At 39.4% G+C, this 14,623-nt stretch overlaps 1 protein-coding gene across 1 annotated transcript in view; it reads right to left on the bottom strand.

Moving 5' to 3' along the window:
* Positions 1–14,623, bottom strand: part of CA10 (carbonic anhydrase 10) — a 599,980-nt gene that overhangs the window by 330,136 nt on the left and 255,221 nt on the right. The window contains exon 3 of the mRNA XM_056127230.1: positions 1,296–1,438. Coding sequence (XP_055983205.1) covers positions 1,296–1,438 — 143 coding nt within the window. The remainder of the gene's footprint in view (positions 1–1,295; positions 1,439–14,623) is intronic.

Genomic DNA, 14,623 nt, shown 5'->3' with positions numbered 1-14,623 from the left:
CCTCTTTTGGAGAGAGAGGTATATTAAACGCATGTGAAGTTCCTTTCAGCGTTTATAAAAATAAAGCTAAAAATGGAAGAATAATTAGGGTAAGTTCATTTTTCTATTGAATCAAAACAACAAATACCATGCCCTACCTAGAACTTTTCTAGAAAAATGTTCCCAAGCCGTAATTCAAACAGCACACAAATATTGCCTAGCTGAAGAGTCTAACCATGAGATAACGGATAAAATTTGCCTTGTGACTTGAGTCAAAATATCTAACAACTGTTGATGAGTCAGTGAAATTTGTGTGTGTGGGGGGGGCGTGGGGGAATGTTGACAGTTATGTGACAGAAAAAGATCCATTCAATATATCAGAAGGGGAAAAAAATGACTTGGACATTGCAGGGTATGGAAAGTGAATAGAATGCAGATACAGAGTGGAGGGCAGAGTCCAGTGATCTCAAACCCTGGAGAATCAGCTGCCAGCAGTAACAAAAGTTTTCTGTAATTTTAACCCCAATTTCTTGTACACAATTGATTTTCCATTCTTCTCGAGTTCACAAGAGCTAAATCACTTTCAAACACAATTTTCTCTCTCTCTGTGTGTATGTTTTCCACTTTCGACCATCTACGCAGTCAAAGTTAACTGAGTAGAAATGAGCAGGAGAAATGCTAGATAGCAATGATGAGAAGACTGTGAGAATTACACCCACACACAGATCCCCAAATTAAGGAGGGGCTCATCAGAGTGGGGGGTGGGAGAGATGGATGTTGTCTGAGAACCACAGAGCACAGCTCAGCATTTCTGTGCAGGAGCTGGGATTCTGAGCCAACAAGATGCCCCTAGGAAGATTAATTATTGATTTTCTTATAAATCATCTAAGGTGATTTTTGTTAGTTTTTCCTTCTAGGATGATAAACATTTGATTTTACTTTTGTTAAGCATTTAATTTCCATTTTGTTGTGGTTAAAAGAAACCCCAATCAGGAGGTTTCTGGGAGGCAGGATTTTTTTCAACATGATTTATAGGGGGCAGTGGTGAAATGGGAGAATTCTTATTTTCTGACCTTTTTTTGTGGCACTAAGGGATAAGACCCCAGGCAACCTCTGGGGGTACAATGTAATTAGAAGCGCAAGGGTTTGACTAGCTAGGGAGAACAAGCACAACTTAGATATAATTATATTTGCTGCCAGGTCCTAGGAGGAAAGACAAACTCATCACAAAAATCAAGGCCTGGAGCACTGACTTTCAGAATCAGCATCTCACTCCAGTTTTCCCGACTGCATCAAGAAGTAACATGGCTGCTTACCTTCCTGCCCCCAGTATTGATGCGAAGGGGTGTCAGAAACGGATCGAAGATCATGTGGCTGGTTTCTATGTTGACTGGCGACTGCCGTTTCCCCACAGAGCAGAGATTCCAAGCTGAGTTCACCAATCCCCAGAAAGAAGGAACTGCAGATAAAAAGACATGGTAGAATTATGCTGGATGTAAGGTGAGAATAGGCAATGGTAGAGAGAGCAATATTCAAAAGCGGGACAATCAAAGAGTCACCCGTTGTTTCTCTCCACGGAGATCCTCAAGTGTAGCTCAGGATCCCAGTGGGCGTGGCTTGAACCTTGATCTGTTTCCCCCTTACCTTCAAGAGCTTTGAATGGCAGGTTTTTTTGTTTCAGATTCAGTCATCCTGCAGCCTCATTGCAGTGCAATAGCACCAGTGCCTTAATGCCATCTGAGAAGATGGCAGAGTCATCCATTATAGGATCTGAAGTCCACCCACTATTTCCCAATTTCTCAGCTGATGTTCTTGTCTTCCATTTAGCAGGAATGAAGTGAGAACCAATCCTGTCCAATGGACCATTTCACCTACTGTTTTCCTCCTTCTTGGTAACCTCAGTTCAGTGGTCAAAAGATTTATTTTCACTGAACATTATTTCCTTACTTTGCTTTTTATATACTACATTTGTGTGAGATCATCGGATATTGGTCTTTCTCCTTCTAACTCTTAGAAGGCTATATAGAATTACCCCCTCAAGTTCCATTCAAATGATAACAGAAGGCAAGATTTCATCTTTTCTTAATGCTTAGTAGTATTCCATCGTGCAGATAAACATTTCTATTATCCACTTCTCTATGATGGTGGAAGTTGGGTTGCTTCTAGATGTGAGTTATTGCTAATAGCACTGAAATGAACATAAACATTCCTATATATTTTCAAATTAGTGTTTTGTTGTTGTTGTTCAAATAATAGGAATGGAATTGCTGTTCTGTATAGCATTGGATATTATCCCTAAGTGTTTTAGACTTTATCAGTGAATTGCCCCTTTTCCTTCCCCCCAGAAAAGTTTACAGTTTATGCTTTCTAGACTTTCCCATTTTAATACCAGGGTAGCTTCATCGTTCCCCCCTGGGTTTATCCAAATCCCATGGCAGGACCCTCCTTTTTGGGGTGTTAAAAGCACCAAGTTTATCTCTTACAAGCACCGACTTTATCTTTAATCTTTCTTCTGTGTTATTTACTAAATACTCCATATCAGGCTTGGTTACTTATAAAGTAAAACCTTCTGGTGACTCTGGATTTTTGTATTTGTAGTTAATTACTTGCTTTCCTATTTCCCTCATAATCTTTTCATATTTTACTATAGAACAATGTTCTTCACTTGAACACAACAGAAAGATCATTAATGTAATGCTCCTAATATTTGGAAGTTGATTGACTCCAATATATATCTACTCCTGGGCATCCATCATAATTCTTTGACTCAGGCTTCAGTTACCAAAGTTCCTAACAACCCAAAAAAGGGGGCCCCACCATGGGATTTGGATAAACCCAGGGGGAGCGACAAAGCTACCCTGATATCAAAATGGAAAAGTCTAGAAAGCATAAAAGCACAGTCTTGATGCAAGCTGTTATTATTTAAGAGAGTGAACCCCAGGGGGAAGGACAAACTGAAATAGCCTGAGGAACTTAGTCTGGGATTTATGGTAAAAAGCCTTTCCTGCCCTTGTAGTCCAGAGAACTAAGTTTTGGAATCTATGTCACTTATTGTGTTTATCCAAATAACTGCGAATATTAGTAAGAAGAAAACTTAATTGTTTAATATGATTAATAGCAAGGGAAAGAGAAAAGCAAAATGCTTGTTACCCCAGGGCGAATCTCTCTCTCCATATAGTCCCTGGGAGACAGAATGTTAATCCCCACCAAGAAAATTGCCTCCATCCAAATGCCTTAACTCTGTGAATCAATCACGCCTATGTGCAGTCCTATACCTCAAATCCCCCTTCAGATGTTCTATAAGTATGCTAACAGCTCTGCATTAAGTGGATCATTTTGACCGTGTATCTGTGAGTCCCCCATCTTTTTTGTCCCTCTGCTGGCGAGGTCTGGGGAGATGGTTTTTAGCCACCAAATGCAATGCACACTTGAACTTACCGTATCTTTCTCATTTTTGTTATTGTTATTGTTTTTATTTTTTATTTTTGGGGTCACACCCAGCGAAACTCAGGGGTTACTCTTGGCTCTGCACTCAGGAATTGCTCCTGGATGGGCTTGGGGGACCATATGGGATGCCAGGGATTGAACCCCGGTCGGCTGTGTGCAAGGCAAATGTCCTACCTGCTGTACTATTGCTCCGGCCCAGTTGTTGTTTTTAAATCTCCAAAGTGTTACCCTTAAAGGTTGAACCAATTACATCTACACCAACAATGAGTTTGAGCTCCTTTTTTGTTTCATTCTACCAACACTGATTATTTCCAATCTTTATGATGCGGTCATTCTCATTGGTGTGAGGTAATATCCCAATATCATTTTGACTTGCATTTTACTAATAATCAGTTAGGATTAATATGTGTTCATCAACCAGTTGGCCATCTATATGTTTTCTTTGGAGAAATGTCTATTCAATTTCTCTCTGCATTTTCTGATGTGATTGTTGCTGATGGGGTTTTCTCATGAGGTTACTTTATATAGGTAGATAGTAGCTCTTTGTCAGTTGCATATTATATTAGCAATAGTTTATTTCACTGTGCAGAAGCCTTTAGTTTGAAGTAATTCATTTTATTTATTTTTCTTTTGTCTTTACAGGGTCTTTGTTAGGAGAGAGGTGTAAGAGAATCGAAGACATAAAGATGTTTTTGATTTATTTGTTTTTGACTTTTGGCCTCATTAAGTGGTGCTCAGGACTTACTCATGTCTCTGTGCTCAGGGATCACTCCTGGAAGTGCTCAGGAGACCTTATAGGGCATTGAAGATTGAACTCGAATTGCCTTACCCATTGTACAATTGCACCAGTCCCAGAGATATAAAGATTTTAAGATGTAAAGCCAGACTAAAGAGGAGAGCTAATTTTTGGATTTGAGCATGAAGGTGGAAAGAACCCAGGAATGCAGGCAACTTCTAGCAGTTGGAATGAACAAGCCTCCAGAAGCCACACTGGTGACTATCATTGTGATTTTTTATCTCTCCAGACTCATTTTGGACTTCTGACCTTCAGAATTAGGAGATAATAAATTTTTGTGGTTTCAAGACATTAAATGATAATTATTTGTTATAGCAGCAATGGGGAACTAATACAGATCTTTTACTTTTAAGACACTCTCTGAAGCAATAACCATTTTGACAATTAGGCCATCTATGATGTCAGGGGGACCTTAGCTGCATGAAAAATTTCACTGGTGAATATTGCATCTCATCTATCCTCCTAAAAATCATTAACAAGAATAATTCCAACCTCATAAATGAATAGCAAGACTGCTGTGATATGGCAACAGGGGTAGGCAGATGCTGCTGTGTTTTTCTAATAAAATTCATACCCAGAAGTACCCCCACAAAAGCACAGACAGCAAAAACTTTATATGAACATCTGCCTTTGCTTTTATTGGGCTTGACATTCTTTATGATAAACAGTTTCAGGGTTTTATATCCCCACTTCACTATCCAAGTCTATGTGCCTGCCTGGTTCTTACCACCTGCTCAGTAAATTGAGGAACAACGGAGAAGCATTCTCCCCTGCTCAGCTGTGTCCCTCATTAGCTCCCCTCTGAAAAGGGTATCTAAATTTATTCACCACTGGATTGCTGATTTTAAATCAGCCATAAATTAATCGTCTTTCAGAAATAGAAGCCACCTTAGAGATCATTGGATATAATCACATACATGAATTTAGGCCATAAAAGGCAGAGGATGACATCCTTAACCAAAGCCACACCACTAGGAAGAAGCGAGAAAGGACAGATCAAGGAGTCTTAAGCTACCTGAATCTATCACACCTCTATGTCTTCAAACACCTCTACCTGCACTACTCTTCATATTGGCAGATTATCAGAACCAGGGAACTTCAGAGTTAATAATGGCCTTGTCCATGGTAAGACGTAGAACCATTTTTTTTGGTGAGTCAGAGTACAATTAGTGCCTATTTTCCAGTTAAAATAAATTTTAGGTGCAAAGGTTCAAATCTAAGTGTTTTAAATGTCCTTTACCCCAATAAAATTAGGGACCTAAAAGAGTTCGATCAATATGGGAGAAACAGAATAGTCTGGATAGAAAAGCAGGTTTCAGTTCAGTCAAGAAGAGGTGTTTGTGTGTGTGTGTGTGTGTGTGTGTGTGTGTGTGTGTGTGTGTGTGTGTTTCATTTGCTGGGCCCTTGGGAGGTCTGGGTGGGAGACTGACTGGTAATGAATAGTTGTTTCATAGATGTGTCCAGGGTCCAGCTGGACTAGCAAAGAATTAATTCAGAGAAGAAAAGACAGTGCTCTTAGCAGCAGTGTGAAGGGTGCCAAGAGTAAGGGAGGTGTCAATGCAAGTCTGAGGACCTCAGGTGCCAAACTACCCAGGAACAAGTCTATAGTTACTGTGTAACCTGGGTTCTCAGGAAATATTCCCACTTCACTCTTTAGTCTATGTGCCTGGTTCTTATCACCTGCTCAGCCCATTTAGGAACAATGGAGAAGCATTTCCCCTGCTTAACTAAGCCCCTCATTGGCTCTTCTCTAAAAGGGGTATCTAAATTTATTCACCACTGGATTTTTAGGGGAAAGGTTGTGAAAATAAGATGGCCTGGAGTGCTTTATATGTTTGTTTGTCTTTGGGGGCACACCCTGTAATATTCAGGGGTTACTCCTGGCTCTCCACTCAGAAATTACTCCTGGCAGTGCTCAAAGGACCATAATAAGGTGCTGGGGACTGAACCCAGGTCAGTTGCATGCAAGACAAACACCCTACTCGCCATACTGTTGCTTCATGGAGTGCTATACTTTTGAGGGTACAGGAGGGAGCTGGCTGACTTGACCTGCAGAATACTGGACTTTAGAACAAAGTCTTCAAGATTAAGAGTAAAGAGAAGTTATGAAATTTACATACAAGTGGTACTACATGGAAAGTATCATGTTAAGCGAAATGAGTCAGAAAGAGCGGGATAGACACAGAAAGATTGCATTCATCTGGGGAACATAAAGCAACAAAACGGGAGACTAACACCCAGGAAGGGCTCAGATTAGTACCAGGAATTTTGCTCCATGACTTGAAGGCCAGCCACATGTGCTAGGTGAGAAGGAAGCTCATATAGAGAAGAGAGCACCAAATAAAGGGTGTTGTGAAGACCCTCCCAGGGTGGGAGAGACATGTTAAAAGTGGTCTATAGACCAAACATGACTGCCACTCAATGCCTCTCTGGCAAAACACAGTACCCAAAAGAAGAGAGAGAGAACAGGGAGGAATGCCCTGCCACAGCGGCAGGGTGGGACGGGGGGGGGGGGGATGGGGGGGAGGGATGCTAGGACTCGTGGTGGGGGAGGATGGGCACTGGTGGAGGGATGGGTACTTGATCATTGTATAACTGAAACCCAAGCACAAAAATTTATAAGTGTACTTCATGGTGTTTCACTAATAAAAAAATGATAAAAAAAAAAAGAGTAAAGAGAAGGAGCCTCATGGAACTTGCAACTCTCTCTGTCCTTCTAGAGTTCACTTCCCTCCATACTACTAATTCTCCCATTGACAGAAAAAACAAGTAAGCCCCAGAGGTGAAAATGTAGAATGCTATGGGATTATTTCTAACCCCAAATTTAGAAAACCCTTGTTGAATTGTTCTTTAAAATTTCCACAGATGTCCTAACAAATTAATTTTTAAAACTTACTGTCATTTTTAGAGCATCAATTATTATGGTTTATTATCTAATGCTGTGTCTTTTGTTTTAGCTTGACAAATATAAGTTATTGCTGAGAAAAAAAATGTAGGTGTAAAGTAAAATCGAGTAAGAACTACCCCAAGTAATTAATGAACAACTAGTCTGAAAATGTTTGAATGACATCAGCCTTGGCATCTTTTTCACACAATATTCTAATTTACATATAAAATAGAACACCAAACAGACCTGGATATTTTTGCTTATTAATTTTCATACAGCTTAACAATGGAATTAAATTACTGCATCACAACTTTGTGTGATCTTGCCAAAACATTTACCCATAGTACCATTGCCACCGTTATCATATACTACAAATCCTTAAGAATCCCTTGGCTCTGGGTTTAGTGAGATAAAAAGAAGGTCAGTGACTATGATTTCAATGTGAGTTTTGGAAAACCCTAAGCAAATCCCATCAGCTGTTCATTCACAAATGCCAGTGACACAGAAAAGTTCAGAAATAGTTTATTAACACATATTAGAAACCCCAGAGAGAATAAAAATAACTTCTAACCCAAACAGGAAATAGGTCAGGAGAATGAGAAATCAGAAGAATCAAGTCTGGTTTTGGGAGATAATTTTGACTTGAGGACATTACTATCTTGGAGAAGATGCTCCAAAGACAAAGACATTTTTCTTATGTATTTATCCTGAATCTTTATCTGTTAGAGTTATTTGCTGAGCCCAGACCTTCTGGGGCTGGGAAATGAACAGTTGGCATTAATACATGTAATGTATAGGATTACTAAATCCTATGAAAACATGACAGACTGTAACATGCTGGGCACTGAGTCTGGCACTGATTCACGTAGTGAATATTTACTGAGTATCTCCTGTGTTCCAGGCACTGCTCTAAATAGTGAAGACCAATGTGGATTCTGTTTGCATGAGTCTTGCAGTCTAGTGGAGAAACATGGGAGATAACCAATCTTTTATGCATATAACCATATAATCAGAATGTTTGGTAAGCCAGCAATAGCAGTGCTATGGAGACAATCATTATGGTAATAAATTAGAAATTAAAGTGTGTATGCTGAAGATACCCTAGGTAGAATGATCAGAGATAGTTAGGAAGAGCCTTCTAGTAGACTCTGGAGAAGTGAGGTGGGAGTCACTTTATAGAATGGAAGAGGGAGGAAAGAAGAGAGAAGCTGGTCTCAGAGCTTGAGTAACAAGAAATCTGATTGACAAAACTGATGAGAATAGAAATAAGATGACATGAGTGTGGCCAGGTGGAATAGGAACAGATGTTTTAGGGCACTGCAGATCATTGTAAGGACCTTGAATTTCACTACAATGTATTAGAAGACAGTATTTTCAGCAAGTGAAGATCATAGCCTGATGTATGAATTAAAACTATGTATCTGCCTTGGCTGTAACATAGCTAACAGTAAGTATGATTATCCTTGGAGTAGTTTGAGTGGGAAAAGATTTGGTTGCTCAGTAACAGTTGAGTTTTATGTGAATTTAATCCTATTGCTTTTGGTTTGTTTAAATTCTATCTCAAAGGCAGAACTAATTGAATGTTTTTAAAAAACGATTCCTTTCAACATATGTGCCAGTAAAAGAACGTTTTCCTAGTATACAACCCATACTTTACAAACCACCTTTAAAAGCAAGGAATATTTTTATGAAGAAACCTATCTAAGACAATCTTTTCTTGCTCTCAAGCAATAAACTAAGTCCCCAACTTTTGGGCCAAAGGAAAGCAAATGAAAGTTGAGGAAATAAATACTGGCATAAACATACCTTTGTGAATTCATCCTACAAATAAAGCTCTATTTCAATATAGCAATCTTGACTTTAGGGTTATAAAGCATATAAGGACATTTTAAATAAGAACTCATATCTTTCCCTTGCTCTTAGCTTCACCAATGTTGATTTACTGTCCTTTCCCCTATTCTCAATCGTAATAAATCTTTACCTTGAGCCATTACTAATGAGCATGTTTAAAATACCCACTGCTGCAGACTTTTGGCCCCTTTCAGATTTATTTCATAGGAGGAATAGCCTCCTATACTGCTGGATTCTCCTCCCATCACTGTGATTCTGATGCTGCTACATGGAGAGTCTCTTGTGAGGGCTTCCCTTTCTCTCACTTGGGGTTCTCTAAGGGATGGAAAATATTCTGTTTAACACACAATCCTTTTGTGTATTCATCTAAAAAAATTAATGGAGCATCTCCAATGAGCCAGATTTTAAAAATTGCCCCCACTCTTTAAGGTCATCCAGTACTATGGGAAATTGGTATGCTAACAAATAGTTATAATAAAGCATGATGAGTATTATAATTAAGATGTGTGCACATAACGCTTAAATGCAGAGAAGGGACTAAACTGAAACCTGACCTTTCTCTCCAGTGCTACAGAAAGTCTTCCTAGTAGAGGAGAGATTTGAGTTCAGCCTGAAAGTATAAATAGAGGTTGCTGTCATAAAAGTCTTATATAACCACGTAAAAGACAGAAGCTTTTCTTCACATGGATAAACATATTGCTCCTTGCAACCAAGACAAATGACCCCTGAAAATGAGTAAGTGTTCTGCAGGGAGAATTTAAGCCACTGGATATTCTGACTTCTCCAACTCAGAGAGTAACTTTTTTTTTTATTAGTAAGACACCATGAGGTACAGCTGTAGACCTACAAATTTTGTGCTTGGGTTTCAATTATACAATGATCCAATACCCATCCCTCCACCAGTGCCCATTTCCCACCACCACGAATCCCAGTATCCCTCCAACCCCCACCCCCCCATCCCACCCTGCGTCTCAGAGAGTAACTTTTGCATGGGAGAAAGATCATGCGCTGCCATGTCTTCCCCATGGAAGTGTGAACAGTAGATAAACATAGGTTTCTCTATCTGGAGAATGGGAATGAGAACTCCTTCACAGAGCTGTTTGGAAGATGAAGAACACATTTATGAAAGATGAAGAACACGTTGGTGACAAGCACAGCAAGAATTCAATAATGGTTGGAGAAGGAGATGAGGGAGGGGGCTCTGAGGAATGTGCACCAAGACTGTTTTTACCATGGTCACTTTGCAGAGACAAGAAGGATTTAGCATCTAGGCAGGAGGAAGGAGTGATAGCTTGCAAATGACCACAGGACCCAGGCGGCACTTAGAGCAGGAAGCAGTCTAGGTCACCCGCCTGGTCACTTAATTTCATACTTTTAATAAGCTGTGTGCAATTATTTCTTGGATTCATTGACTCCTAATGTCTAGATGAACAGAGTGAACAAGCAGTGATATGGCTCATCCACCTGGGACTTGACTCCGAAGAAACAGTGGCTAAATTATTTGCCTGTACAGCAGCTTCATCTTGTGTTTAGACTTACTTCCAAGGTAGCGATTGGTTTATATTCCTGATAACACATCAACTGAGGGTGAAATAAGCAGGGAAAGGGGATATTTTCATTTTCTGAACATGACATCATTTAATACACTCTGTGGTAGAAACTTACTATCCCACAATTCTGTGGAAAAAATACAATCAACTTGTAGATGAGAAAAATAAGATTTAAAGAAATCACACAGACACACACACACACACACACACACACACACACACACACGTTATATAACTTTCCAAGGTCACTCAGTAATGGAATCAGAATTTAAAGATCAGTTTTTTTTTTGTTTTTGTTTTTGTTTTTTTTAGGCTGGAGCGATAGCACAGCAATAGGGGCGTTTATCTTGCGCGTGGCTGGCCCAGCCAACCCGGGTTCGATTCCTCTGCCCCTCATAGAGAGCCCAGCAAGGTACCGAGAGTATCTCACTTACAAGGCAGAGCCTTGCAAGCTACCCCTGATGTATTCGATATGCCAAACACAGTAACAACAAGTCTCACAATGGAGACATTACTAAGCCCGCTGGAGCAAATCGATGAACAACGGGAGGACAGTTCTACAGTGCAGTGGTTTTTCTTTTAAATAAGCACAATAGAGGTCAGGTGCACATGCTTTTCATGCAGGAGGCCCAGGTTGGATCCCTGGCACTGCATGGTCCCCTGAGCATTCCTAGATGTGCCTCCCTCAAAGGAACAAAAATTAAACAAGCAAAATACTTGTGCTGGCAACGTCATGTCAAACAATATATCAAAGTACAAAGCAAAGGCATAATCAATCCCTCTCTTTTTTTTTAATTTAATTTTTTTTTTTTGGCTTTTGGGCCAAACCTGATGATGCACAGTCCTGGTGGTGCTCATGGAACTATATAGTATACCTGAAATCAAACCCGAGTCAGCCACATGTAAGGCAAGTGCCCTATCCTCTGTATTCTATTCTGTCCCCATCCCTCTCTTTTTATTGTGGCATCCCTAAGGTATTAGGCATCATTTTACATTTTTCTCTATGCATTCTAAGACAAATGCAATGAGAGATTCTATTTAAGAAAATGTTTTTGTAGAGACCATAGAGAGAGAGAGAGTACAGGGTCAAGAGGCTTACCTAGCATAGAGTCACCCCCAGTTCTATTCCCAGCACACATATGGTCCCCCAAACATGGCCATGAGTGACTCCTGAACATGGAGCCAGGAGTAAGCCCACATCATTTCTGGGTATGGTTTCAAAACCAAAACCAAAGAAAAATAAAATGTTTTTGTTTCAACAATGTTCCATGAAAGCTGTTCATGCTAACCTTCCTTATTAAACAAATGTCATTTTATTCATATAATTTGTATGTTCTAACTACAGTTAAGTTTGAGTATCTTCTTAAATACTCACATTTGCATTTCTGATTACCATATAGTTTGTGTATTTTCCTCTGAGAAAATTTGTGTTTGTCAGACATGTGAACTGGAGAGCTGTTAACCTTATGTCACATGGTAGAAACATTTTATCCTAGCTGATTATAAAGCTTTTGACCTCATTTTTGGTTTTTGCTACATAGAGATTTTAAATTTATACGTGGTTGGGTTGACTTATCTTTATTTTTTTCTTATAGTTCTTTTGGTTCCTGTCTTATCCAGTGTGGCTCATCCAACTAAACTTTATATAAATATTTTCCAAAATATTAAAGTATATTTACTGTGTATCTCAGAAAGAGAAAGATGTACTCTTTCTGAACTATAAGACCAGTAAGTGGTTTATGGAAGAAAGGATGAAGGCTGAAGGTGAGACAGGGCTTCATAAATGGGGATGGGAGTATTTAGGAACATAGATCATAATAAAAACATGAAACTTATATAATGTTCTAGTATGATGCAAATTCAATAATGAACAAATTAATTTTTTTGAAAAAAATTTGCTCAGATTGGAAGGGAAAATTTTAGCATGTCACCATTATTTATGATAAATCATTCCTCCCAAATGAAGATTATTTTTATCACCTATCACACTCCCATATATTTTATTGGATTTGCTTCTGATCTTTCTAGATTGTTCCACACATTGTACGGAACAATTGTATACTTGCATATTGCTGCTTCAGAGCCAGAATTTTCTGAGTATTGCTAAATGGATAGTCATTTATAAGTTCAGGCTTACTGTCACTCTCACTGTCCTCCTCCCGTTGTTCATCGATTTACTCAAGCGGGCCCAGTAATGTCTCCATTGTGACAATTGTTACTGTGTTTGGCATATCGAATACGTCACGGGTAGCTTGCCAGGCTTTGCCGTGTAGGCAAGATACTCTCAGTAGCTTGCCGGGCTCTCTGAGAGGGGTGGAGGAATCGAACTCGGGTTGGCCATGTTGGCCGCTTGCAAGGCAAACGCCCTACCCTCTGTGCTATCGCTCCAGCCAGGCTTACTGATAAATACAAATCTGCTTCTTTCTTTGATTCCTCAGTTGGCAAACAGGGATCACAAGAGAGCATGTCTCTGGAAACTGTGTCTATCTGACAGTGACCATGTCAAAAATGACAAAAACAGTAACAACTATCACAGTTAGTTCAGTTCCAGTCCTTGACTGAGTCATGTTTGTTTGTTTTTGATCTTTGGGCCACACTCAGCTATGCTCAAGGCTTACTCCTAGTTGTAGGCACAGGAATAATACCTGGTAGGTTCAGAAGACCATCTAAAATGGTGCCAGGGATCGAAGCTGGGCTGGCTTTATGTAAAGCAAGCACCTTATCTGCTGTACCATCTCTCTGGCCCCTTGAATACATCATGGATTGCACCACTGGTGGTAGTTTAGAAAGAGGCCAGTTTGACCTCTAGGAATGTAGTGCTAATTGAGAGATGTAGTATAGTACCTGAAATCGAGGTTATTTCTGCCATTTTATAGTTGAAGAACTGAAGATCAGAGTAAAGTTACTTAATAAATGCTATTTAATTAGAGCATAGCTGAGTTGGTGATTTGAATCTGGGTATTTTTGAATCTGGGTCTAATTCCTGGGCTCATTTTGCTCTCATACAATGCTCACATCTAGCATAGAACTGAACTGAAATAAATGGATATCATTATTTTCTCAATATTTTGCTTTCTCAGTATTTATTTGCTATTGTAAATCAGCAGGACTCATATATGAAAATGTACTGAAAGTCATAAAACATACTCTGCTTTATGTGCATAAAACATTGTCTGCTCTATGTAGGTGTGCCTGTCATAGATCTAAGATTTATCCTTAGACAAGAGAGCTAGCTCAACAGACTAGATGCTTTGCATGCAAGAAGACTGAATTTGATCCCAAGGGCCACATGGGCCTCTGAGTACCATCGAGGCATGAGCACTGAGATGGGAGTAACTCACAAAAAACAACCAGGTATAAATGACCAAACACAGAAAAAAAATTTAGTCTAACAACTAAAACTAATCACTATTTGATTGCTTGCAATAGGAAAATTTATTATCTCATGCAAATACTGGTGCTTTAGAGAAAATCTGAAATTAGTTGATTGAATTAAGACTTCAAAGAGAAGAATATCTCAATCCATGTCAATAAATAAGCCCACTGATTATTTCTACCTACTAGATTTTGGGGAAAATGACCAGACTGATGTCTCTGACTAACCACATGACTTCCTTACCTCCTTGAAGCTTATGCAAAAGCAGAAATCTCTTGGATTTAAGAAGTATGTATCAGTCATACTGAAACAAGCTGAAGTTTGAGAATCAAACCAGGTAAACTACTACAAATAGGTGATCTTCAACCTTAGCCCTTTACAGGGAGAAATAAAGAAAGAGTGGAGGGAAAGGATAAGGAGAGACAGGTGAGAAGCATGAAGGCCAGGTAAGGGGAATCAGGTACAAAGGTAGTATTAAGGAATGATACAGCCAAAGACCCAAACCACAGAGTCAACAACACCGAAATAAAAATACCCAAACTTTAACAACTAACGTTGGAAAGGTGACTCTCAAGATCACAAGGATGAGGGAGGGGGGATGTGGTATGGGAGAGAACCTGGGAACATTGGTGGGGGGAAGGTGACAATGGTGGTGGGATCAGTGCTGCAATATGTGTAAAACTCAACTATGAATAACTTTGTAAATCACAGTACTTTAATTAAAAAAGTGGGTAAAA

Source organism: Sorex fumeus, unplaced genomic scaffold, assembly GCF_029834395.1.
Source record: "Sorex fumeus unplaced genomic scaffold, SorFum_2.1 ptg000063l, whole genome shotgun sequence".
Lineage (NCBI taxonomy): Eukaryota > Metazoa > Chordata > Mammalia > Eulipotyphla > Soricidae > Sorex > Sorex fumeus.
This window is presented reverse-complemented; position numbering and strand designations above follow the sequence as displayed.